The sequence below is a fragment of the Phyllobates terribilis genome, unplaced genomic scaffold (assembly GCF_046119375.1).
Source record: "Phyllobates terribilis strain yellow unplaced genomic scaffold, ASM4611937v1 Scaffold_3__8_contigs__length_932513732, whole genome shotgun sequence".
Lineage (NCBI taxonomy): Eukaryota > Metazoa > Chordata > Amphibia > Anura > Dendrobatidae > Phyllobates > Phyllobates terribilis.
Window position 1 is genome coordinate 44816273 of NW_027362763.1, and position 27810 is coordinate 44844082.

General features: G+C 51.6%; 1 protein-coding gene across 2 annotated transcripts in view; it reads right to left on the reverse strand.

The window, feature by feature from the left end:
• LOC141258753 (L-gulonolactone oxidase-like) overlaps positions 1-27810 on the reverse strand; it is a 421305-nt gene that overhangs the window by 326990 nt on the left and 66505 nt on the right. For both annotated transcript variants that reach the window (XM_073673834.1, XM_073673835.1), the window contains exons 2-3: positions 19195-19296; positions 18628-18753 (exon numbers count right to left, since the gene is read on the reverse strand). In XM_073673834.1, the coding sequence (XP_073529935.1) occupies positions 18628-18753; positions 19195-19296 (228 nt within the window). The remainder of the gene's footprint in view (positions 1-18627; positions 18754-19194; positions 19297-27810) is intronic.

The following is a 27810-nucleotide window of genomic DNA, read 5'->3' on the forward strand; positions in this document are numbered from 1 at the left end:
CAGTGACTAGAAAGCATTAGCATGAAGGACATTATACAGCAGTATTGAGCAGTGTAGCTGTGAATCTAACACTAGGGACAGTGACTAGAAAGCATTAGCATGAAGGACATTATACAGCAGTACTGAGCAGTGTAGGTGTGAATCTAACACTAGGGGCAGTGACTAGAAAGCATTAGCATGAAGGACATTATACAGCAGTATTGAGCAGTGTAGGTGTGAATCTAACACTAGGGGCAGTGACTAGAAAGTATTAGCATAGTGGACATTATACAGCAGTACTGAGCAGTGTAGGTGTGAATCTAACACTAGGGGCAGTGACTAGAAAGCATTAGCATGGAGGACATTATACAGCAGTACTGAGCAGTGTAGATGTGAATCTAACACTAGGGGCAGTGACTAGAAAGCATTAGCATGAAGGACATTATACAGCAGCACTGAGCAGTGTAGGTGTGAATCTAACACTAGGGGCAGTGACTAGAAAGCATTAGCATGGAGGACATTATACAGCAGTACTGAGCAGTCTAGGTGTGAATCTAACACTAGGGGCAGTGACTAGAAAGCATTAGCATGGAGGACATTATACAGCAGTACTGAGCAGTGTAGATGTGAATCTAACACTAGGGGCAGTGACTAGAAAGCATTAGCATGAAGGACATTATACAGCAGTACTGAGCAGTGTAGGTATGAATCTAACACTAGGGCAGTGACTAGAAAGTATTAGCATAGTGGACATTATACAGCAGTACTGAGCAGTGTAGGTGTGAATCTAACACTAGGGGCAGTGACTAGAAAGCATTAGCATAGTGGACATTATACAGCAGTACTGAGCAGTGTAGGTGTGAATCTAAAGGCCCCGTCACACTAAGCGATGCAGCAGCGATCCCGACAACGATACGACCTGTCAGGGATCGTTGCTGCATCGCTAATACATCGCTGGTGAGCTGTCAAACAGGCAGGCTCACCAGCGATCAGGGGAGCAGCGATATCGTGGAAAGAATCGTTCCACGATGTCCTGCTCCTGTTACCAGCCTGCTGCTTAAGCAGGAGCAGGCTGGTAACTATGGTAAACATCGGGTTACTAAGTGCGCGTGTGCCCCTAGTAACCCGCTGTTTACCATGGATACCACTCTGTTACGGTGCACGGGAGCCTCCGCGCACCGTAGAAGAGTGGTATCCATGGTAAACAGCGGGTTACTAAGTGCGCGCGTGCCCCTAGTAACCCGATGTTTACCATAGTTACCAGCCAGATCGTTGGTCCCGCTGGTCACACACAGCGATGTATGCTGGCCAGCGGGAGGCCAACGACCAAAAAATGATCCAGGACACTTTGCAACGATCAGCGACCTCACAGCAGGGGCCTGATCGTTGCAAAGTGTCACACATAGCGACATCGCTGGTGAGGTCGCTGGTGAGTCACCAAAACCGTGACTCAGCAGCGATATCGCTAGCGATATCGCTATGTGAGACGGGGGCTTAACACTAGGGGCAGTGACTAGAAAGCATTAGCATAGTGGACATTATACAGCAGTATTGAGCAGTGTAGCTGTGAATCTAACACTAGGAGCAATGACTAGAAAGCATTAGCATGGAGGATATTATACAGCAGTACTGAGCAGTGTAGCTGTGAATCTAACACTAGGGACAGTGACTAGAAAGTATTAGCATAGTGGACATTATACAGCAGTATTGAGCAGTGTAGCTGTGAATCTAACACTAGGGACAGTGACTAGAAAGCATTAGCATGAAGGACATTATACAGCAGTACTGAGCAGTGTAGCTGTGAATCTAACACTAGGGACAGTGACTAGAAAGCATTAGCACGAAGGACATTATACAGCAGTACTGAGCAGTGTAGCTGTGAATCTAACACTAGGGACAGTGACTAGAAAGCATTAGCATGAAGGACATTATACAGCAGTACTGAGCAGTGTAGATGTGAATCTAACACTAGGGGCAGTGACTAGAAAGTATTAGCATAGTGGACATTATACATCAGTACTGAGCAGTGTAGGTGTGAATCTAACACTAGGGGCAGTGACTAGAAAGCATTAGCATGGAGGACATTATACAGCAGTACTGAGCAGTGTAGCTGTGAATCTTACACTAGGGACAGTGACTAGAAAGCATTAGCATGAATGACATTATACAGCAGTATTGAGCAGTGTAGCTGTGAATCTAACACTAGGGACAGTGACTAGAAAGCATTAGCATGAAGGACATTATACAGCAGTACTGAGCAGTGTAGGTGTGAATCTAACACTAGGGGCAGTGACTAGAAAGTATTAGCATAGTGGCCATTATACAGCAGTACTGAGCAGTGTAGGTGTGAATCTAACACTAGGGGCAGTGACTAGAAAGCATTAGCATAGTGGACATTATACAGCAGTATTGAGCAGTGTAGCTGTGAATCTAACACTAGGAGCAATGACTAGAAAGCATTAGCATGGAGGATATTATACAGCAGTACTGAGCAGTGTAGCTGTGAATCTAACACTAGGGACAGTGACTAGAAAGCATTAGCACGAAGGACATTATACAGCAGTACTGAGCAGTGTAGCTGTGAATCTAACACTAGGGACAGTGACTAGAAAGCATTAGCATGAAGGACATTATACAGCAGTACTGAGCAGTGTAGCTGTGAATCTAACACTAGGGACAGTGACTAGAAAGCATTAGCACGAAGGACATTATACAGCAGTACTGAGCAGTGTAGCTGTGAATCTAACACTAGGGACAGTGACTAGAAAGCATTAGCATGGAGGACATTATACAGCAGTACTGAACAATGTAGGTGTGAATCTAACACTAGGGGCAGTGACTAGAAAGCATTAGCATGAAGGACATTATACAGCAGTACTGAGCAGTGTAGGTGTGAATCTAACACTAGGGGCAGTGACTAGAAAGCATTAGCATGGAGGATATTATACAGCAGTACTGAGCAGTGTAGCTGTGAATCTAACACTAGGGGCAGTGACTAGAAAGCATTAGCATGGAGGACATTATACAGCAGTACTGAGCAGTGTAGGTGTGAATCTAACACTAGGGGCAGTGACTAGAAAGCATTAGCATGGAGGACATTATACAGCAGTACTGAGCAGTGTAGCTGTGAATCTAACACTAGGGACAGTGACTAGAAAGCATTAGCATGAAGGACATTATACAGCAGTACTGAGCAGTGTAGCTGTGAATCTAACACTAGGGACAGTGACTAGAAAGCATTAGCACGAAGGACATTATACAGCAGTACTGAGCAGTGTAGCTGTGAATCTAACACTAGGGACAGTGACTAGAAAGCATTAGCATGAAGGACATTATACAGCAGTACTGAGCAGTGTAGATGTGAATCTAACACTAGGGGCAGTGACTAGAAAGTATTAGCATAGTGGACATTATACATCAGTACTGAGCAGTGTAGGTGTGAATCTAACACTAGGGGCAGTGACTAGAAAGCATTAGCATGGAGGACATTATACAGCAGTACTGAGCAGTGTAGCTGTGAATCTAACACTAGGGACAGTGACTAGAAAGCATTAGCATGAAGGACATTATACAGCAGTATTGAGCAGTGTAGCTGTGAATCTAACACTAGGGACAGTGACTAGAAAGCATTAGCATGGAGGACATTATACAGCAGTACTGAGCAGTGTAGCTGTGAATCTAACACTAGGGACAGTGACTAGAAAGCATTAGCACAAAAGGACATTATACAGCAGTACTGAGCAGTGTAGGTGTGAATCTAACACTAGGGACAGTGACTAGAAAGCATTAGCATGAAGGACATTATACAGCAGTACTGAGCAATGTAGATGTGAATCTAACACTAGGGATAGTGACTAGAAAGCATTAGGATGGAGGACATTATACATCAGTACTGAGCAGTGTAGGTGTGTATCTAACACTAGGGGCAGTGACTAGAAAGCATTAGGATGGAGGACATTATACATCAGTACTTAGCAGTGTAGGTGTGAATCTAGCACTAGGGGCAGTGACTAGAAAGCATTAGGATGGAGGACATTATACAGCAGTACTGAGCAGTGTAGCTGTGAATCTAACACTAGGGACAGTGACTAGAAAGCATTAGCACGAAGGACATTATACAGCAGTACTGAGCAGTGTAGCTGTGAATCTAACACTAGGGGCAGTGACTAGAAAGCATTAGGATGGAGGACATTATACATCAGTACTGAGCAGTGTAGGTGTGAATCTAACACTAGGGGCAGTGACTAGAAAGCATTAGGATGGAGGACATTATACATCAGTACTGAGCAGTGTAGCTGTGAATCTAACACTAGGGACAGTGACTAGAAAGCATTAGCACGAAGGACATTATACAGCAGTACTGAGCAGTGTAGCTGTGAATCTAACACTAGGGACAGTGACTAGAAAGCATTAGCATGGAGGATATTATACAGCAGTACTGAGCAGTGTAGGTGTGAATCTAACACTAGGGACAGTGACTAGAAAGCATTAGCACGAAGGACATTATACAGCAGTACTGAGCAGTGTAGCTGTGAATCTAACACTAGGGACAGTGACTAGAAAGCATTAGGATGGAGGAGATTATACATCAGTACTGAGCAGTGTAGGTGTGAATCTAACACTAGGGGCAGTGACTAGAAAGCATTAGCATGAAGGACATTATACAGCAGTACTGAGCAGTGTAGCTGTGAATCTAACACTAGGGACAGTGACTAGAAAGCATTAGGATGGAGGACATTATACAGCAGTATAGCTGTGAATCCAGCTCCGAGGTGAAATAAAACATAGTAGAAAGCAGGTAAGGTAACAGGTAAGTTTGTGGTGCGCTTTGGCTCTGCTCCCTCTCCTCCTCCCCTGTATCATTGCAGTGATTGATATTAAGGGGTTCAAATGGGGACAAAACTAACCTGATATGGGTCCCCTGTCTCCCAGGACCCCAATTATAGCTGCATTTGCTACCCTTCCTGAAAAAGTCGATACAGGGTTTACATCCCGCCGGCCATGTATATATCGTGTGTCTATACGTAGTGGAGCAGCGATAAGTGTCCCTATCACAGGCAATTAGGGCTGTGACCGCCAGAAATGAATTTTCCGTGAAGCCATTGAGATCCTTTGTGCCGGCGCGGCGTTCTCTCCTAAGTCGGACTTATCCCCCGAAATGATTTATTTAAACAGAAGGAAAATAATAGAAGAAAAAGCGAAAATGAAATTCTGTCCGTGAATCATATCAGGAGGAGGGGGAACAAGCCTCCAGATTTATTAATCCCTGCGCGGCGGATCGGAGAGACGAGGGGCGGCAAGCATCTTATAACAAGTGGAGGTAGTTAGGAAGAGCGGCGCCTCCTCGCCCGGGACATAATCAGCGGATAGACACGGAATGACACTAAGCTCTGTCACTGACAACCGTGCTTCACGGTCGCTGCCTACAATCTATTACCGCAGACAGTCGCCGCGAAGAACAGGAGTAGTGCACCCGCCGCACGGTGTGCACTAATGAGTGGATGGGGCCTGCACTTCACTACTCTGCCACTAGGTGGAGCTGTAACATCAGCATCTCTTTTATGCTATTAAAGGGGTATTCTCCTCATATGTATGGCATAGAACCCCCATAGACATACCGCATATGATGTGTCTTCTTATGTGGCCAGGGGCAGGGGTGTTTTTTATTCAAACAGTTGTAACCAGCTGTTTAAACCTAAAAAAAAACTAATATAGAGGAGGAAGGCTGAATTAAAGGGGTTTCCCGCTTAGGAAATCATTTTTTGTACTGATGAAAATGCTCATCTAAGAGATTCCCACTGCTGGGATGCCCAGTAATCAGCTGCAATCTGTGAAAAAAGTCCATCAGCAAGTGTTCTATTGCCCTACAGCGCCCCCACAGGAGACAAGAAGTAATACACAGTTCTCAATGAAATTAAAGAGCTGGCTGTGTAATGGACGCGCCGGGTCCTCTAGAGAGAGAGAGACACTCTTGTAGCTGTGGCTGGTAAACGAGGGTCAAAATTGGGAAATACAACGTTTCTGGGATATTTGGGCTATAGAGGGTCTCCCGAGATGTTGTATATGGGCCCCTTGCTCTTGAATATCGAATCGTAGAGCTGCCCCTGTTCTCACATATGTCCACCGGTAAGAGTGATCTCCTTATGTGAATGAACACTAAGAAGCAGCTTTTACCATGACAGTGGCTCCATTACCTACAAGACAGTGCACATGTGGTCTGGGGACATCTGAGATTTATAGACAGTGGTCTTTAAATTGCACTCTGCAGGTATATATACTAGCTACTGAACCCGTTCTACGCCCGGGTGGCGAGCATTTTTATTGGTATATGGTCTCCCATGCTGTTATGTGCTGCCGCCATCCTGGTATTTGTGCTGTCCCCACCATCCTATCCTGGTATGCGTGGCACCCCTCACCCCCAATCCCGGTAGGCGTGGCACCCCTCATCCCCAATCCTGGTATGCATGGCACGCCTCATCCCCAATCCTGGTGTGCATGGCTCCCCCCATTCCCAATCCTGGTATGCATGGCTCCCCTCATCCCAAATCCTGTAATGCATGGCTCCTTCATCCCCTATCCTGGTATGTATGGTACCCCTCATCCCTCTTCTAGCATGTACGGTACCCCTCAGACTGGAATGCATGGCACCCAATCCCTCATCCTGGTATGCATGGCACCCCATCCCTCATTCTGGTATGCATTGTACCCCGCATTCCTAGCCTGGTATGTATGGTACCCGTTATGCCTATTCTGGTATGCATGGCACTCCTCATTCCTATCCTGGTATGCATGGGCCCCTTATCCTCAATCCTGGTATACATGGTACCCCTCATCCATATCCTGGTATGTATGGTACCCCTCATCCCTATCCTGGTATGTATGGTACCCCTCATCCCTATTCTAGTATGTATGGTACCCCTCATCCTGGAATGCATGGCACCCCATCCCTCATCCTGGTATGCATGGTACCCCGCATTCCTAGCCTGGTATGTATGGTACCCGTCATGCCTATTCTGGTATGCATGGCACTCCTCATTCCTATTCTGGTATGCATGGGCCGGTCATCCTCAATCCTGGTATACATGGTCCCCTCATCCCCCAATAATGGTATGTGTGGTACCCCTCATCCCTCAATCCTGGTATGCATGATTCCCTCACCCCCCAATCCTGGTATACATGATCCCCTCACCCCACAATCCTGGTATGCATGGTCCCCTCACCCCACAATCCTGGTATGCATGGTCCCCTCACCCCACAATCCTGGTATGCGTGGTCCCCTCACCCCACAATCCTGGTATGTGTGGCTCCCTCACCCCTCAATCCTGGTATGCGTGGTCCCCTCACCCCACAATCCTGGTATGTGTGGCCCCCTCACCCCACAATCCTGGTATATGCATGGTCCTCTCACCCCACAATCCTGGTATGTGTGGCCCCCTCACCCCTCAATCCTGGTATGCGTGGTCCCCTCACCCCACAATCCTGGTATGTGTGGCCCCCTCACCCCACAATCCTGGTATATGCATGGTCCTCTCACCCCACAATCCTGGTATGTGTGGCCCCCTCATCCTTTTCACACTGTACACACATACAAAAAAATAAACACATACTCACCTTTCTTCTCTGTGCTCCAGCGCTGCTGCGTCCTGTTCTGCCGGAGGCCGGGGGAGGAGTGCGGCGCCGGAGCACCGAGCTGTCTGGCGCCATTTTGCTGAAGACACACTGCAAATGTGTCTTCAGTAAAATGGCACCAGATAGCGCTATGCGCATGTGCCTCACTCCTGCCCCGGTCTCCGGCGAAGAGAGAGGCGCCGCTGCAATACTTCTCCCGGTCAGGTAAGTATGTAAGTATGGCGCCGGAGATCGCGGTATGCGTTCAATGTCTACGCATACCGTGATCTCCAGGGCCATACACTCCTCTTACCTGTAACGGCTGGATGCGTGATTCCGTCTGGAGCCAGACTGCGTGTCACGCATGCGCTGTCTATAAAGGCTTCAGACAGAGACACACTTAGCCGATTATATTATAGATCCTGCCCATTGCAGGCTACAAATTACACGGGAATATCTCTGAGTTGCCCCTTGAGGAATAAGTGAGGGGACAGTATGTGCGAGGGGAATGTGTAAGGAGACAATATGGGGAAGGGGGAATGTATGAGTAAGCAGTAAGGAGATGAATGAGTGAGAAGACAGCATGGGGAGGGGGAATGTGGAAGGAGACAGTATGGGGAAGGGGAATGTGTGAGGAGGCAGTATGGCAATGAATATGGGAGAAGACAGTATGGGGACGGGGAAAGTGTAAGGAGACAGTATGGGAAGAGGGGGTTGTTTAAGGAAACAGTATGGGGAACGGAGAATGTGTGAGGAAGCAGTATGAGGAAGGGGGAATGTGTGAGCTAACAGATTGAGGAGAGGACAATGTGTGAGGAGACAGAATGGGCAGGGGGATGTTTGAGGAAACAATATGGGGAGGGGGGATGTATGAGAAGACAGTATGGAAAGAGGTAGAGATGTGTGAGGAGACCATATAAGCAGGGGGAAAAATATGTGAGGAGTCTGTATGGGGAGTGTGTGTGTGTGTGTGTGTGTGTTTAAGGATACAGTATAGGGAGGGGTTAATTGTGAGGAGTCTATATAGGGAGGGGGAATGTGTGAGGAGACAGTATGGGGAGGAAGAAATGTGTAAAGAGACAGTGTGGGGAGGAGGAAATGTGTGAACATACAGTCTGGCCTGGGGGTAAATGTGTGGGTATATAGAAAGGGAATAGGGAAGGTGTAAGAAGACAGTATAAGGAGGAAGTGAATGTGTAAAGAGACAGTATGGGGAGGTTAAAAATGTGTGAGGAATACAGTATGTGAAAGGGGAATGTGTGAAGAGACAGTATGGGGGGAATGTGTGAAGAGACAGTATTGGGAGGGGGGAATATATGAGGAGACAGTGAGGACAGAGGAAGAAATGTGTGAAGAGACCATATGATCAGGGGGAGATGTATGGGGGAATGAGTGAGTGTCAGTATGGGTAGAGAAATGTGTGAGAGTATAGTATCAGTGGAGAAAAGGGTGAGAAGGCACAATGTAAAGATTGGGTGGAATGGGGGGTTGTATAGAGAGGGGGCAGAGTAGGGGACAGTATGAGAGCACAGTATTGATGAGACAGTATGCAGAGGTGGGTGTGAGGAGGACGCACAGTGTGTAGAGACTGTGAAATAAACAGGGGATACAGTATGAGGGGACAGTGTGAAAAGAGGGCAGAGTATGGAAAGGCGAGGACAGTGTGGAGGGCTTGTACCATAAGAGGGACTGTGTGGGGGACATATTTTGCAAAAAGAGCACAGTGAGGAGCAATTATTTATTCTAAGGCACAGCATAAGGCCACGGCCCTAATGTCAGTATTTGGTCAGTATTCGGTCAGTATTTTTTCTCAGGAGCGGGAGCCAAAACCAGGTGAGAAACAATCAGAGGAAAGGTATAATAGAAACAAGTCACCAATTCTGCATTCATCACCCACTCCTGGTTTTGGCTCCCACTCCTGAGAAAAAATACTGACTGAATACTGACCAAATACTGATAATGGGGCCGTGGCCTAAGGCAGATATTTTTATTCAGGAGCATTATAATGACAATTATTTTTAAGGGCACCGCATTGGGATTTGCTGCAGAAGAGGAGAAGAGGGAGGTCTGTAGAGACAAGCTGTGGATGAGAAAAGTCATCATGGCGTCTGGATAAGATGGAAAAGAAAAGAAAGAGAACAACTCCAATAAGAGACAATGTGTAGCGTCATCGTCTCTGCCTCCTGCCGGGCAGAGACGCCGATCCCCTCACCGCCGCGGTCCCGGTCCGGCATCCTCCGGCTCCCCTGCTGCATCTGCCCGGGGTGAGTGCACCATGCGCAGGTCTCCGGGCACTGTACTTAGGGCGCACACGCTCCCTCCCTCTTAAGGGGGACGCACGCATCGTCCTAAAGAGTCCCTGGCCAATGGACTGCCCATATATAAGGCACCTCCTCCAAAATGGAGGTGCCTATGCAAGATTGTTGTTTGTGTGCTAACACTCTCTCCAGCCCTCAGGTTCCAGTACCTGCCAGCCTGTCGATCAGCCATGCCCGCCAGCCTGTCTATCAGCCGTTCCCGCCAGCCTGTCTATCAGCCGTTCCCGCCAGCCTGTCTATCAGCCGTGCCCGCCAGCCTGTCTATCAGCCGTGCCCACCAGCCTGTCTATCAGCCGTTCCCGCCAGCCTGTCTATCAGCCGTGCCCGCCAGCCTGTCTATCAGCTGTGCCCGCCAGCCTGTCTATCAGCCGTGCCCACCAGCCTGTCTATCAGCCATGCCCACCAGCCTGTCTGTCAGCCGTGCCCACCAGCCTGTCTATCAGCCGTGCCCGCCAGCCTGTCTATCAGCTGTGCCCGCCAGCCTGTCTATCAGCCGTGCCCGCCAGCCTGTCTATCAACCGTGCCCGCCAGCCTGTCTATCAGCCGTGCCCACCAGCCTGTCTATCAGCCGTGCCCGCCAGCCTGTCTATCAGCCGTGCCCACCAGCCTGTCTATCAGCCGTGCCCACCAGCCTGTCTATCAGCCGTGCCCGCCAGCCTGTCTATCAGCCGTGCCCACCAGCCTGTCTATCAGCTGTGCCCGCCTGCCTGTCTATCAGCCGTGCCCGCCAGCCTGTTTATCAGCCATGCCCACCAGCCTGTCTATCAGCCGTGCCCACCAGCCTGTCTATCAGCCATGCCCGCCAGCCTGTCTATCAGCCGTGCTCACCAGCCTGTCTATCAGCCGTGCCCGCCAGCCTGTCTATCAGCCGTGCCCGCCAGCCTGTCTATCAGCTGTGCCCGCCTGCCTGTCTATCAGCCGTGCCCGCCAGCCTGTCTATCAGCCGTGCTCGCCAGCCTGTCTATCAGCCATGCCCACCAGCCTGTCTATCAGCCATTCCCGCCAGCCTGTCTATCAGCCGTGCCCGCCAGCCTGTCTATCAGCTGTGCCCGCCAGCCTGTCTATCAGCCGTGCCTGCCAGCCTGTCTATCAGCCATGCCCACCAGCCTGTCTATCAGCCGTGCCCGCCAGCCTGTCTATCAGCCGTGCCCACCAGCCTGTCTATCAGCCGTGCCCACCAGCCTGTCTATCAGCCGTGCCCGCCAGCCTGTCTATCAGCCGTGCCCGCCAGCCTGTCTATCAGCAGTGCCCGCCAGCCTGTCTATCAGCCGTGCCCGCCAGCCTGTCTATCAGCTGTGCCCGCCTGCCTGTCTATCAGCCGTGCCCGCCAGCCTGTCTATCAGCCGTGCCCACTAGCCTGTCTATCAGCCGTGCCCACCAGCCTGTCTATCAGCCGTGCCCACTAGCCTGTCTATCAGCCGTGCCCACCAGCCTGTCTATCAGCCGTGCCCGCCAGCCTGTCTATCAGCCGTGCCCGCCAGCCTGTCTATCAGCCGTGCCCGCCAGCCTGTCTATCAGCCGTGCCCGCCAGCCTGTCTGTCAGCCGTGCCCGCCAGCCTGTCTATCAGCCGTGCTCGCCAGCCTGTCTGTCAGCCGTGCCAGGCCAGCCTGTCTATCAGCCGTGCCCGCCAGCCTGTCTATCAGCCGTGCCCACCAGCCTGTCTATCAGCCGTGCCCGCCAGCTTGTCTATCAGCAGTGCCCGCCAGCCTGTCTATCAGCCGTGCCCGCCAGCCTGTCTGTCAGCCGTGCCCGCCAGCCTGTCTGTCAGCCGTGCTCGCCAGCCTGTCTGTCAGCCATGCCAGGCCAGCCTGTCTATCAGCTGTGCCCGCCAGCCTGTCTATCAGCCGTGCCCGCCAGCCTGTCTATCAGCCATGCCCGCCAGCCTGTCTATCAGCCGTGCCCACCTGCCTATCAGCTGTGCCCACCTGCATGTCTATCAGCCGTGCCCGCCTACCTGTCTTATCAGCCGTGCCCGCCTACCTGTCTATCAGCCGTGCCCGCCTACCCGTCTATCAGCCGTGCCCGCCCGCCTGTCTATCAGCCTTGCCCGTCTGCCTGTCTATCAGCCGTGTCCACCTGCCTGTCTAGCAGCCGTGCCCGCCCACCTGTCTTTCTGCCATGCCCCCCTGCCTGTCTGTCTGCCGTGCCCGCCTGCTTGTCTACCCGCATCACCTGCCTGTCTACCAGCCGTGCTTATCTGCTGTGCTTGTCGGCTTCGGCCATCAGTCATGTGGGAGTCGCCTGCTCTCACACAAGGTCGGTCTCAGAGTGGCACCTGGTTCACCTTCCCGGTCCCTCCTTGGTTCACGGAGTCGACTAAGCCGCCGTGTGGCCAGGGTTGGTCCGGGTAGGCACTTAGTTACGCCCCTCTGGTCCCTCCTTGTATCACAGCACAGAGGTTCCACCACCCGGATCCGAAACACAATGTTGTCTGTAAGGTACCTTGATGTAAATGTTTATTTGCAATACTGACTAATTATCATCAGTACTATGATTCCTGTATGGTCTGTAGTCTGATGATGACTGATAACAACAATTCCCAGTATCTCCTTGTTATTGTTAAGGACATACCAAGAATTGTAGGTTCACATGATGCAATTGTATTGGTAGCTGACCTGACATTACAATTGGTCACTGTACAAAGCTTGATGCTGTATTCTTGTATTGATGGTGGTTCTGGTGCTGTATTCATGTTTTGGTGGTTCTGGTGATGTATTGCTGTACTGATGGTGGTTCTGGTATTATAATTTTGTACTAATGGGGGTTCTGGTAATGTATTCATGTACTGATGATGGTTCTGGTGATGTAATCATGTAGTGAAAGAGCTCCTGGCAATGTATTCTTGTACTAATGGTGTTTCTGGTGATGTATGTCTGTACTGCTATTGGTTCTGATCCTGTACACATGTAGCAATCCATAACTTCAGATAGCTTGATACATGGCCATGTTAATAAATTATTGTGCTGTGTGACAAATTTAAGGATTGTCACATTTGTATTTTTGTTAGGAGCATTAATTATAAAATTAAGCACTGTAGCATGCCCAATCTTAACAGTATGTAATATACTCACTGTCAGGATTCGGCTTTGCTTGCTGGTTTCAGCAGTCATCACGTGGCCACTCATATATGATTTTCATACTAGCGGCCATGTGCTGATGAGCTTCTCCTCCTGCTTCTCTGAGTGAATCAGGGGCTGTAGTATTTCTCTGAACATTGATTGAGAAAATTATGAAGAGCAGCTCGTCTGCATGCGGCTGTAAGTGTGCAAATCTCTGAGCGGTCACATGACGACTACTCAAACCACTTAACCTGTATATAGAAGGGGGGCGCGTCAGACTGAAGTTTTATCCCGGGTGCAGGAAAACCTAGATTCACCTCAGCACCCCCCTACTATGAACCATGTGACCTCGTTATATATGGTCACACTATAAGGGGGGATCGGCGGTCTCAAATCCTCTATTGAAGTCATATATCCCCTTTTGTTCTAGTGCAGGACGCAGATAAATTCGCATTTAAAGAGACATTTCTTGACGCCATCGCTTCTTAATTGGATTAAATATTGACCTCTCCGGCCGCCATCGATCACGACGGTCGATCTTTTCTTTTATTCTGCATTTTTCAGACTTGAAAGGTTGAAACATGGAGAATAATCAGCGGATGTGATCAGAAGGGATCCAGCGCACGGCTGTGTGTGGACTTATAGAAATGTAACAGATCTCTTCTTCCAAAATGGAGAAACAGGGACCGCAGGGATCTGTACCGGGAGCAGTGGAGACTGCAGGGATCTGTACCGGGAGCAGTGGAGACTGCAGTGATCTGTACCAGGAGCAGTGGGGACTGCAGGGATCTGTACCAGGAGCAGTGGGGACTGCAGGGATCTGTACTGGGAGCAGTGGAGACTGCAGGGATCTGTACCGGGAGCAGTGGAGACTGCAGGGATCTGTACCGGGAGCAGTGGAGACTGCAGGGATCTGTACTGGGAGCAGTGGGGACCGCAGGGATCTGTACCGGGAGCAGTGGAGACTGCAGGGATCTGTACCGGGAGCAGTGGGGACTGCAGGGATCTGTACTGGGAGCAGTGGGGACCGCAGGGATCTGTACCGGGAGCAGTGGAGACTGCAGGGATCTGTGCCGGGAGCAGTGGGGACCGCAGGGATCTGTGCCGGGAGCAGTGGAGACTGCAGGGATCTGTACCGGGAGCAGTGGAGACTGCAGTGATCTGTACCAGGAGCAGTGGGGAGCGCAGTGATCTGTACCGGGAGCAGTGGAGACTGCAGGGATCTGTACCGGGAGCAGTGGAGACTGCAGGGATCTGTACCGGGAGCAGTGGAGACTGCAGGGATCGGTACCGGGAGCAGTGGAGACTGCAGGGATCTGTACCGGGAGCAGTGGGGACTGCAGGGATCTGTACTGGGAGCAGTGGGGACCGCAGGGATCTGTACCGGGAGCAGTGGAGACTGCAGGGATCTGTGCCGGGAGCAGTGGGGACCGCAGGGATCTGTGCCGGGAGCAGTGGAGACTGCAGGGATCTGTACCGGGAGCAGTGGGGACCGCAGGGATCTGTACTGGGAGCAGTGAGGACCGCAGGGATCTGTACCGGGAGCAGTGGAGACTGCAGGGATCTGTACTGGGAGCAGTGGGGACCGCAGTGATCTGTACCGGGAGCAGTGGGGACCGCAGTGATCTGTACCGGGAGCAGTGGAGACTGCAGGGATCTGTACTGGGAGCAGTGGGGACCGCAGGGATCTGTACCGGGAGCAGTGGGGGCCGCAGGGATCTGTGCCGGGAGCAGTGGGGGCTGCAGGGATCTGTGCCGGGAGCAGTGGAGACTGCAGGGATCTGTACTGGGAGCAGTGGGGACCGCAGGGATCTGTGCCGGGAGCAGTGGAGACTGCAGGGATCTGTACCGGGAGCAGTGGGGACCGCAGGGATCTGTACCGGGAGCAGTGGGGACCGCAGTGATCTGTACCGGGAGCAGTGGGGACCGCAGTGATCTGTACCGGGAGCAGTGGAGACTGCAGGGATCTGTACTGGGAGCAGTGGGGACCGCAGTGATCTGTACCGGGAGCAGTGGGGACCGCAGGGATCTGTACCGGGAGCAGTGGGGACCGCAGTGATCTGTACCGGGAGCAGTGGGGACCGCAGTGATCTGTACCGGGAGCAGTGGACACTGCAGGGATCTGTACTGGGAGCAGTGGGGACCGCAGTGATCTGTACCGGGAGCAGTGGAGACTGCAGGGATCTGTACAGGGAGCAGTGGGGACCGCAGGGATCTGTACCGGGAGCAGTGGGGACCGCAGTGATCTGTACTGGGAGCAGTGGGGGCCGCAGGGATCTGTACTGGGAGCAGCGGGGGCCGCAGGGATCTGTACTGGGAGCAGTGGGGACCGCAGGGATCTGTACTGGGAGCAGTGGGGGCCGCAGGGATCTATACCGGGAGCAGTGGGGACCGCAGGGATCTGTACCGGGAGCAGTGGGGGCCACAGGGATCTGTACCGGGAGCAGTGAGGTCCGCAGGGATCTGTACAGGGAGCAGTGGGGACCGCAGGTATCTTTTCCCGGGACCAGTGGGGTCCGCAGGGATCTGTACAGGGAGCAGTGGGTGCCGCAGGGATCTGTACTGGGAGCAGTGGGGACCGCAGGGATCTATACCGGGAGCAGTGGGGACCGCAGTGATCTGTACTGGGAGCAGTGGGAGACGCGGGGATCTGTACTAGGAGCAGTGGGGACCGCAGGGATCTGTACTGGGAGGAGTGGAGACCGCAGGGATCTGTACCAGGAGCAGTGGGGGCCGCAGGGATCTGTACTGGGAGCAGTGGGGACCGCAGTGATCTGTACCGGGAGCAGTGGGGACCGCAGTGATCTGTACCGGGAGCAGTGGAGACTGCAGGGATCTGTACTGGGAGCAGTGGGGACCGCAGTGATCTGTACCGGGAGCAGTGGGGACCGCAGGGATCTGTACCGGGAGCAGTGGGGACCGCAGTGATCTGTACTGGGAGCAGTGGGGGCCGCAGGGATCTGTACTGGGAGCAGCGGGGGCCGCAGGGATCTGTACTGGGAGCAGTGGGGACCGCAGGGATCTGTACTGGGAGCAGTGGGAGCCGCAGGGATCTATACCGGGAGCAGTGGGGACCGCAGGGATCTGTACCGGGAGCAGTGGGGGCCGCAGGGATCTGTACCGGGAGCAGTGAGGTCCGCAGGGATCTGTACAGGGAGCAGTGGGGACCGCAGGTATCTTTTCCCGGGACCAGTGGGGTCCGCAGGGATCTGTACAGGGAGCAGTGGGAGCCGCAGGGATCTGTACTGGGAGCAGTGGGGACCGCAGGGATCTATACCGGGAGCAGTGGGGACCGCAGTGATCTGTACTGGAAGCAGTGAGAGACGCGGGGATCTGTACTGGGAGCAGTGGGGGCAGCAGGGATCTGTACCGGGAGCAGTGGGGACCGCAGGGATCTGTACCGGGAGCAGTGGGGACCGCAGGGATCTGTACTAGGAGCAGTGGGGACCGCAGGGATCTGTACTGGTAGTAGTGGAGACCGCAGGGATCTGTACCAGGAGCAGTGGGGGCCGCAGGGATCTGTACTGGGAGCAGTGGGGACCGCAGGGATCTGTACTGAGAGCAGTGGGGACCGCAGGGATCTGTACCGGGAGCAGTGGGGACCGCAGGGATCTGTACTAGGAGCAGTGGGGACCGCAGGGATCTGTACTGGGAGCAGTGGGGACCGCAGGGATCTGTAATAGGAGCAGTGGGGACCGCAGGGATCTGTACTGGGAGCAGTGGGGGACGCGGGGATCTGTACTGGGAGCAGTGGGGGCAGCAGGGATCTGTACCGGGAGCAGTGGGGACCGCAGGGATCTGTACCGGGAGCAGTGGGGACCGCAGGGATCTGTACTAGGAGCAGTGGGGACCGCAGGGATCTGTACTGGGAGGAGTGGAGACCGCAGGGATCTGTACCGGGAGCAGTGGGGACCGCAGGGATCTGTACCGGGAGCAGTGGGGACCACAGGGATCTGTACTGGGAGCAGTGGGGGCCGCAGGGATCTGTACCGGGAGCAGTGGGGACCGCAGGGATCTGTACTGGGAGCAGCGGGGGCCGCAGGGATCTGTACTGGGAGCAGTGGGGAGCGCAGGGATCTGTACTGGGAGCAGTGGGGAGCGCAGGGATCTGTACTGATGACTGATAACAACAATTCCCAGTATCTCCTTGTTATTGTTAAGGACATACCAAGAATTGTAGGTTCACATGATGCAATTGTATTGGTAGCTGACCTGACATTACAATTGGTCACTGTACAAAGCTTGATGCTGTATTCTTGTATTGATGGTGGTTCTGGTGCTGTATTCATGTTTTGGTGGTTCTGGTGATGTATTGCTGTACTGATGGTGGTTCTGGTATTATAATTTTGTACTAATGGGGGTTCTGGTAATGTATTCATGTACTGATGATGGTTCTGGTGATGTAATCATGTAGTGAAAGAGCTCCTGGCAATGTATTCTTGTACTAATGGTGTTTCTGGTGATGTATGTCTGTACTGCTATTGGTTCTAACTGCAGGGATCTGTATTGGGAGCAGTGTGGACCGCAGGGATCTGTATTGGGAGCAGTGGGGACTGCAGGGATCTGTACCGGGAGCAGTGGGGACTGCAGGGATCTGTATTGGGAGCAGTGGGGACAGCACGGATCTGTACTGGGAGCAGTGGGGGCCGCAGGGATCTGTACTGGGAGGAGTGGGGACTGCAGGGATCTGTACTGGGAGCAGTGGGGACTGCAGGGATCTGTACTGGGAGCAGTGGGGACCGCAGGGATCTGTATTGGGAGAAGTGAGGACTGCAGGGATCTGTACTGGGAGCAGTGGGGACCGCAGGGATCTGTACTGGGAGCAGTGGGGACTGCAGGGATCTGTACTGGGAGCAGTGGGGACTGCAGGGATCTGTACTGGGAGCAGTGGGGACCGCAGGGATCTGTACTGAGAGTAGTGGGGGCCGCAGGGATCTGTACTGGGAGCAGTGGGGGCCGCAGAGATCTGTACTGGGAGGAGTGGGGACTGCAGGGATCTGTACTGGGAGCAGTGGGGACCGCAGGGATCTGTACTGGGAGCAGTGGGGACTGCAGGGATCTGTACCGGGAGCAGTGGGGACTGCAGGGATCTGTACTGGGAGCAGTGCAGGCCGCAGGGATCTGTACTAGGAGCAGTGGGGACTGCAGGGATCTGTACTGGGAGCAGTGGGGACCGCAGGGATCTGTACTGGGAGCAGTGGGGGCCGCAGGGATCTGTACTGGGAGGAGTGGGGATTGCAGGGATCTGTACTGGGAGCAGTGGGGACTGCAGGGATCTGTACTGGGAGCAGTGGGGACTGCAGGGATCTGTACTGGGAGCAGTGGGGACTGCAGGGATCAGTACTGGGACTGATTATTTTTAACCTCTTTATTAATGACATTTTGGATGGGATTGAGAGGAAAGTCTCAGTTTTTGCTGACGACACCAAACTTTGTAGGATATTAAAGTCTGATCTTGACATTACGATATTGCAGAACGATCTGGATAAGAGACTGAATGGGAAACACTCGGCAGATGAGGTTCAATCTGTGGAGCTGTCAGTCGGTCACGGGGCTGTTACAGATGTAGCACTTGGCGCGGCTCTTACAGTGACTCTCCGCAGTCGGCGATCACATTGATCCTGATCCCCACAATCCCAACTGGAGTCGGGAGGGTTTATACCTTTAAAATTTTGTTCATTTTATCCAATCGGATCATGAAGTCGTCGGTGCAGGCGATGTCCGAAGGAGAGTGCCCCCCTCCCACCACCTTCACCCTCTTACTCCTCTGTCGCGCCAGGTCCAGGATCTGAGGAGAAAGAAAAGAAAATCACAAATTCTTCAGTTCTTATTATATTGTCATGATACAGGAAGTGTTGTCATTGGGACAAAACAAAGAGTAAAACAAAGTTATCCGGGTTTTTTTTGACCGGCTACAGATTAGTCGACATCATAGTAAGGCCTTGTTCACATGGAATCTTTTTTGCTGAGATTTTGGAGCAGAAACGTATCGGAAACGCAAAGTTTTTGAGAGGTTTAGAGTTTGGAGAAGGATTTGGAGAGATTCTGCTCCATGTGCACATAGCCCCTCCTGGTAATAAGAGAGAAAAAAGAGAAAGAATAGTACAGTGCAAAGGAAAAACAAAAAAGTTGTAGTGACCCTACTATTTGGAGGGTTACAGAAGATCTATACTGAGAACCCCGGATAAAATAGCAGGCGGCCGTTACCCCATTATTCCCCGTCACTCACCTCCTTCACCTCCTCCACGCTGCTGGGCTGGAAGTACAGCTCCGGGGTGGACCCGTAGGTCTGAGCCCAGTTTTGGAACTTATATCCTCCCCTACCGAGAACCTAGAATCAGACGAAGGAATCATCACAATCCCATTTATATAAAGACTATAAAAACTATATAAAATTCTATAGTCTCAAGATGTATTTTTCCATAATATTTCCAGTGGCAAGGATAAAGATATTGGCATGTAGGAAGAGAGGAGAATTTATTTTTCAAATTTACAGAAGAGGAAAAAATAAATTATTGCAATTAAACATTTCTCCCACTAGGTGGCACTGTGCAGTATGTGCTTCTGCTCTGTGTTGTTTCTGCTCAATACTTCACCATGTGGTCAGGACTGGTAGTGCAGGTAAAATATATTGATGTTTTTTTCTTACTATCTTGTGCACAAAAGACACATCACTGAGAGCCAACACAAACATCGGCCAGGTATCCAGATGTATAGGATTGTACAAAGTACGAAAATCATCCCCTACTTATAAGGTAGGGGAAAACTTACTGATCACTGAGATCCAGGAATCCCATAGTATTAGGCAATGTCTGGTAGTCCTGTGGAGAATGAATGGAGTGGGGGTGCAGAGCCCCGTTCCTTGGATCTAGTCGGTTTGTACAATCCTCTGTGAGCGGAACCTCCAGGATTCCGGAATGTTACAGTGATACAATGTATCAGCGCAGAAGAATGGAACAGACAAGCTGATTGTTTTACTCCTGATGTGATGACAGTAAAACTCTCTGCAGGGGAAACATTAGGTGCGGACGCGTTTTTATTCTCCGACGTTCCCATCTGCTGACCGCCAGCAGAGATATTGAAAATGGAAAGGAATTAAAATACAAAGATACAGAACTTCTCATCACACCATGAATTCAGCTTCATTTACATAAAGCCCCATTATAAGAGAGATGTGAAAACATTACTGCTTCCTTGTCCCTATGGCAACACTTCCTGTCCTGTATTCTGACAGGTTAGCATTTACACTGTGTTCCAAATTATTATGCACAGCAGAGTTTTCAACCTTTTCATTTTAATAAAGAACAAAAAAATGGTCATTTTTGAAATTATAAGCATTAGCAGGTTATTACACACTGAAATCAAACAGTTTTCAACTCAAAACTTTATTCTAGGTGATGTTACATTTGCACATAGGACCGCTTGTTCGAAAGGAGCTTCTGAACTCTCTCGTCCATTGAATTTGCACATAACACATCTGCATCTCTGGCTGCTATGGGCATAAAAGGGGACAAACTTATGGTGTGGCCCCCATGCTCCCCTGACCTCAACCCCATTGAGAACCTCTGGAGCATCATCAAAAGGAGTGTCTATGATGGCGGGAGGCAGTTCACATCTAAGCAACAGCTCTGGGAGGGTATTCTGTCCTCATGCAAAACAATTGAAGCAGAAACCATCCAAAACCTGACAAATTCAATGGACGAGAGAGTTCAGAAGCTCCTTTCGAACAAGCGGTCCTATGTGCAAATGTAACATCACCTAGAATAAAGTTTTGAGTTGAAAACTGTTTGATTTCAGTGTGTAATAACCTGCTAATGCTTATAATTTCACAAATGACCATTTTTTTGTTCTTTATTAAAATGAAAAGGTTGAAAACTCTGCTGTGCATAATAATTTGGAACATGCATTTTGAGTGCAGTTTGAGTTTTTTATTTTTTTTTAAAAATATCCTGTTATCATAGGCAGTTTGTACAAAAACCTTTCAATTGTACTCTAATAGTTATTTGACTGGAAAATGACAATGACTGCAATTCATATAGGTAATTTGGGAAAATCTGAGAAAATATTATTTGCATAATAATTTGGAACACAGTGTAGAGTTTTTTTTTTACATGGCTGAAAAATCCACGCAAAAAAACGCTACTAAAAGACGTTGTTTCAGCGCTGTTTTAATGTGATTTTTGAAGCTTTTTTTCCCTTTTTCACTATGATTTTGAAAGCACTTAAGTATAACATGAGGTGTATCCGTAGGGTGTAGTAATAGCATATTTCTGCCATTTTCTCTTTCTACTTGTTGCAAGCAGATTTGACGCTTTGGATTTAGGTGCAGAATCTGCTCCAAAAAAAATTGTCAAAAACTCAGTGTGAACATGTCCTAAAGATTTGTTCAAACTCAGTTTTTGAGGAGTTTTACATTTTTGAAGTAGATTTGGAGAGTTTCTGCTCAATTTCTGCTCCAAAAACATCTAAAAAAACTGAATGTGCAGAAACTCTCCAAATTCCCCTGCAAAACTTAAAAATTCCTCAGATACTTTGACTTTCTGCTTAGATTCTGCTCCAAGAACACTCTTTTAAAGTGTATAGCTATGGGGAGGTTTTCTTGGCTCCTTTCCACTGCAAAAACCTTACTCAAAAAGTAACAAAACCACTGCAAAAATGCGTGTTTTTCCCCAATTTATGAATTGACATGATCCTTTCTCTAACACACATCAAAAAATCCACATCAAAAACCACTGGATTTTTGAAAAATATTTCTTTGTGCTTCCTTTAATTATAATATGGGATGTAGCAATAGGGGATTTGTTCTAACGCGCGTCCGCTGCAAAATCCTCACCCCAAAAAAAAAAACATATAAAACTGGTGTTATCTACACACATAAATGTGTTACAGATGACACATCACGCTATTTTCTCATATGTATTAAAAAAAGCACTGAATAAAAAAAGCAAAATCGTGCGATGCTCTATGAGCGTTTTTGTGGCGCCCCTGAGGGTTCAGTCGCCACAGAGGTACTGCACCTCACCCAGAGGTGTGGTGTCTCCTCTCAGGTAAGGATGGAGTGCTGCCTGGGACCCCAACACCCACATTCAACACTACACTGCTCCAGGCCGGCTGGAAGGGCAAGATGCATGTGCACAGTGCTGAGCCCTGTCCCTGGCTGGAGTAGGGGGAACCAAAGAGAGGGGGAACCAGTAGTGGGTGTGGGTGGAGGATGTAGAGTAGGGGAGCACCATTGTAGGAAGTATATAAAGGGAAGCCATCTTAGAGGAGTCAATCAGAGGAGGAGAAGTGGAAGGAGCAGGGGCTCTGCAGGAGCTCTGCTCGGGAGGCAGGCTCGGCCTGTCTTGCCCAAGGAGTAGTGCAGAAGAGAGAGCGAGAGTTATTCAGTGAAAGTAGAGGAGGGGAGCAGAGTCTCTTCAGGAGCTCTGCTCCATAAGTGGGGCCTAGCAATAGAGGCCCAGGAGGGGAGCAGAGGAGAAAGGCTCCGGTAACAGAAGGGATCCCAGGGGGTACGGTGAGTGCAGGACGGCACCCGTACGCCCCGATTCTGCCAGGTGTCAGAGGGATCAGGCCGCAAGAAGGGAACCGGTCCCTGGCCCAGCCGTGTTACTCCAGGTCTCAGCTGGAAAAACCGGAGGCTTCTGCACTTCCATGGTGCAGTTGCCACAGTCTCACCCTAGTCGCTGTGAAGGGCATCAAGTAGGTCCGGGAACTCCAGGTTGCCCAGAGGGACTTCAGAGCACCCAATCAGGACTGTGTGTGGGAAAGCGCAGCTGTGGCACCCCTGAGGGTTCAGTCGCCACAGAGGTACTGCACCTCACCCAGAGGTGTGGCATCTCCTTCTCTCAGGTAAGGATGAAGTACTGCCCGGGACCCCAACACCTGCACTCAATACTACACTACTCCAGGCCGGCTGGAAGGGCAAGATGCATTATGTTCCTGCTGAGCCCTGACCCTGGCTGGAGTGGGGGGAACCAAAGAGAGGGGGAACCAGTAGTGGGTGTGGGTGGAGGATGTAGAGTAGGGGAGCACCATTGTAGAAGGTATAAAAAGGGAAGCCATCTTAGGGTGGCAGGTCAGTTAGTCAGTCAGTAGTAGTAAGGAGAGGAGGGGAGCAGAGTCTCTTCAGGAGCTCTGCTCCATAAGTGGGGCCTAGCAATAGAGGCCCAGGAGGGGAGCAGAGGAGAAAGGCTCTGTTTTACAGAAGGGATCAGAGGGGGTACGGTGAGTGCAGGACGGCACCCGTACGCCCCGAATCTGCCAGGTGTCAGAACTATCAGGCCGCAAGAAGGGAACCGGTCCCTGGCCCAGCCGTGTTACTCCAGTTCTCAGCTGGAAAAACCGGAGGCTTCTGCACTTCCATGGTGCAGTCGCCACAGTCTCACCCTAGTCACCGTGAAGGGCATCAAGCAGGTCCGGGAACTCCAGGTTGCCCAGAGGGACTTCAGAGCACCCGATCGGGACTGTGTGTGGGAAGCGCAGGGCAGGAGGGAGAAGACCCAGCGTGAGAAGTCGGTCTAGTAAGGAACATAAAGAAAGCGGGGTTCCGTCAAGCGCTCCTGATATATTTGAGAAAGTGCTGAACCCCTTGGCTGGTAGACGCAGTGCGACGCGGGAGGCTGACACCGTACAGTGTACCTGAGAAACTTGATCAAGAACTGTGAGTAAAACTCGGATGACTGTACTGCACTGCCTCCATCAGTTATTTCAGCTGCGCCATCTCTCCTGCACTACAAGCCCCAGCATCACCACCATTTGCACCTACACTGCCCCGGGGGCCCGTTCCACCTGTGGGGGGCAGAAACATCCCAGCTGCCATCCCATCACCCACGTGGAGGTCTGCAGCAGCGCCGGTAACCATTACCGGAAACCACAGGTGGCGTCACGAGACAAACTGTACACTAAAACCCCTTTTTAAAGAGAGACCCAGAGTACGGGCCCAGGAGCCGATTGCCGTGACATCCTAAACAAGGTAAAAGGCCCGGGTACCGTGTCCCCTATATTCCCCCTGGGTGACACAGCTCTCTTTCCTGGCGTCACGAACAGGATTTCGTGCCCGATGCCACCGAGTACTGTGTGCCTTATTTGAACTGTGTTTCTTCTCTGAATATGGCGCCCGCCCCCGAAGAATGGGCGCCATTATGTGCGTGATCAAAGACAACAATATGGAGCCTCTCATCGTGGGCCGGGTCCCAGAATGGCGCCAAAAGCACAACCTGCCCCTTGCAACTGTGACCGTCCTCATAGATGTGTCCGTCAAGGCGGAGAGGACGTCCCTGGGAGTATCCGACAGCAGACTGCCATGGGACCGCCCCCAAAAAGGGAGGGGAGAAAGAGAGAAGGAATGGAGACAGGGTGTGGTCTTAACCAGTCTAGACAGACCGCACCCGGCAGCCAGCATGGACGGAAGCCAGGATCAAGCCTCCGCCTCTAGCCTGCAGCAGCAAGTGCCACCCCTCACCCTGGAGGGAGCGACAAGCAAACTTTCTCCGGAGGATGCTGAATTCTTCCTGAGCGAGATCCAGGAGCTGAGCCAGCAGGTGGAATGGGCCCAGCAAGCAGCGGTCACCAGATGGAAGAAAGAGCTGCTGGCGAAGATAGCAGCTCGGCGACAGTCAGCCCCGGGGACCATCAGCGGCGCCCCAGCCCCGGCGGAGCCAGATGAGCGCCAGGAGGCCGTGTGCAGCACAGGAACAGGTAGGAAGAGCTCCCCTGTCCCGGGCGCTGCAAGCGCCGACCTGCTCCTGGGCCTCTTACAGCAGCACCCCCCGTACCCAGCGATGTACACCCTGAAGCAGCTGCTAAGCCTGAAACCTCCACCCCCAGGCGCTGACTCCGAGGACCTCCTGCTCGGCTCCCTCCCGGAACCTCCACCCCCGGGCGATGTCTCCGCGGACCTCTTGCTCGGCTCTCTCCCGGAACCGCCACCTCCGGCACCCGAGTGGGTGTACGGAGCGCCCTCCTTCGACTGGTCTGCCAGGTTTGAGGACCAGCAGCAGTACCCTCTACTCCGGACGCCAGCGCCCCTGGTTGTCTGCCCCGGAGGAGAAGAGTTTAGTTGGGACAACCGGGGTGGGGACCTGATGGGGTTCCCACAGGAGACCCAAGCCCAGGCGCTGGCAAGAAAGGAGTTCTGCAAGCAGGAGCTCCTACAACTAGAGAAGGAGCGGCGTACCTAGCGGGCGCGCTGCAAGCGGTTGGAGGCCCGGAACAAGGCCGCAAAAGCCCAGGTCCGGCAAGCGGAATCTGCCCATCCTAGTCCCCGTGAAGAGGGACTGGTCGTGAAATTTGACTTAAAGGCTGGGTGGGGCTTCATCTGCGATCCCCACTTCAGCAGAGACATCTTTGGTAACCGGCAGGATGTTGAGCCCCAGCTGGAGCATGGCCATGCCGACGGAAATTTGTACCCTGGTGACCGTGTCACCTATACCAGACACCACGGGGAACACGGGTGGTATGCCCTCCAGGTATACCACGTAGTCGAGGAGGAAAAAGACATTCCCCCGCAGTTCATGGCTGATGACCCGGCTGGGTCAGCCAGAAATAATCAGACGTACCCCTGGCGGGGACCCCACTACTAAGTACCAGTAAGTGGGACTGAACATTGTAAATAAGTTACCCGTAAGGGTACAAACTGAACATTTTGTGTGCATAATTACCCGGTAAGGGTATACAGACTTCAGGCTGAGGACTGTGAGCAGCCAAGGACTGACTTTGTATATAGTTTGCACTTCTTAAAGTGCCCTCTATTGGTTTTATATTTGCAACCGCAGACCTCAGAACAAAAACCCGTTTGCCGTGGCCGAAGACGTGGTCCAGCACCAGGATCACTTAAGCCCTGCAGCCACGCCCAGGGCCTACATTGAGGGTTTTCGGACGGGTCCCTCATGCTGCTTGATTTGCACCTTTATCAGTGAGATGGACACCCTGTTTGGGATCTTACTGCAGCATGCATGAGAAAATGTATATATGCCAGTGAAAAGTTTTATACTGTTTGTAATAATGTTAACCTGTAACGTTCAAGTAATGTGCCTCCCATAAAGGGAAGAAAAAGTTTAATAATCTTCTAAGTGAATGCATTCTAAAAATTTTGTATGTCTAAAATACCGTGTTTTTGCTCAGTTCCAGCCCGCGGACGTGCTGTGTTTTACCAGGGGGGAGTGTGGCACCCCTGAGGGTTCAGTCGCCACAGAGGTACTGCACCTCACCCAGAGGTGTGGCATCTCCTCTCAGGTAAGGATGGAGTACTGCCCGGGACCCCAACACCTGCACTCAACATTACACTACTCCAGGCCGGCTGGAAGGGCAAGATGCATTATGTTCCTGCTGAGCCCTGTCCCTGGCTGGAGTGGGGGGAACTAAAGAGAGGGGGAACCAGTAGTGGGTGTGGGAGGAGGATGTAGAGTAGGGGAGCACCATTGTAGGAGGTATATAAAGGGAAGCCATCTTAGAGGAGTCAGTCAGAGGAGGAGAAGTGGAAGGAGCAGGGGCTCTGCAGGAGCTCTGCTCGGGAGGCAGGCTCGGCCTGTCTTGCCCAAGGAGTAGTGCAGAAGAGAGAGCGAGAGTTATTCAGTGAAAGGAGAGGAGGGGAGCAGAGTTTCTTCAGGAGCTCTGCTCCATAAGTGGGGCCTAGCAATAGAGACCCAGGAGGGGAGCAGAGGAGAAAGGCTTCGGTAACAGAAGGGATCCCAGGGGGTACGGTGAGTGCAGGACGGCACCCTTAAGCCCCGAATCTGCCAGGTGTCAGAGGGATCAGGCCGCAAGAAGGAAACCGGTCCCTGGCCTAGCCGTGTTACTCCAGGTCTCGGCTGGAAAAACCGGAGGCTTCTGCACTTCCATGGTGCAGTTGCCACAGTCTCACCCTAGTCACCGTGAAGGGCATCAAGTAGGTCCGGGAACTCCAGGTTGCCCAGAGGGACTTCAGAGCACCCGATTGGGACTGAGTGTGGGAAGCGCAGGGCAGGAGGGAGAAGACCCAGCATGAGAAGTCGATCTAGTAAGGAACATAAAGAAAGCGGGGTTCTGTCAAGCGCTCCTGATATATCTGAGAAGGTGCTGAACCCCTTGGCTGGTAGACGCAGTGCGACGCGGGAGGCTGACACCCGTACGGTGTACCTGAGAAACTTGATCAAGAACTGTGAGTAAAACTCGGATGACTGCACTCCACTGCCTCCGTCAGTTATTTCTGCTGCGCCATCTCTCCTGCACTACAAGCCCCAGCATCACCACCATTTGCACCTACACTGCCCCGGGGGCCCGCTCTGCCTGTGGGGAGCAGAAAACATCCCAGCTGCCATCCCATCACCCCCCGGAAGTCTGCAGCAGCGCCGGTAACCATTACCAGAAACCACAGGTGGCGTCACGAGACAAACTGTACACTAAAACCCCTTTTTAAAGAGAGACCCTGAGTACGGGCCCAGGAGCCGACTGCCGTGACATCCTAAACAATGTAAAAGGCCCGGGTACCGAGTCCCCTATATTCCCCCCTGGGTGACACATTTTCTCACTCGAATGAATGGGACGCTTGTTGCGAGCAGATTTGATGCGTTTTTTATGTGGATTTTAGCAGGATGGTAAAGCTGAGAGTGCCCGTCCTTATGTAAGTGCTGCCATTCTTACTGATTCGGAGTATAATCTGGACACATTGGTGACGTTATCTGTTGACATCTTTATTATTTGTCATGGGAAATTCTTTAAATTTGTGGGGTGATTCCCCTTTAAGAGCATATCCCCAATGTAATTCCGTTAAGAGGTCGCGGTCGGCCATATTATAGCACCAGATGCAATATTACCATGACGGGTCCGAAGATAAACGAGTGATGCAGAATTACTCTGCCAATCACTG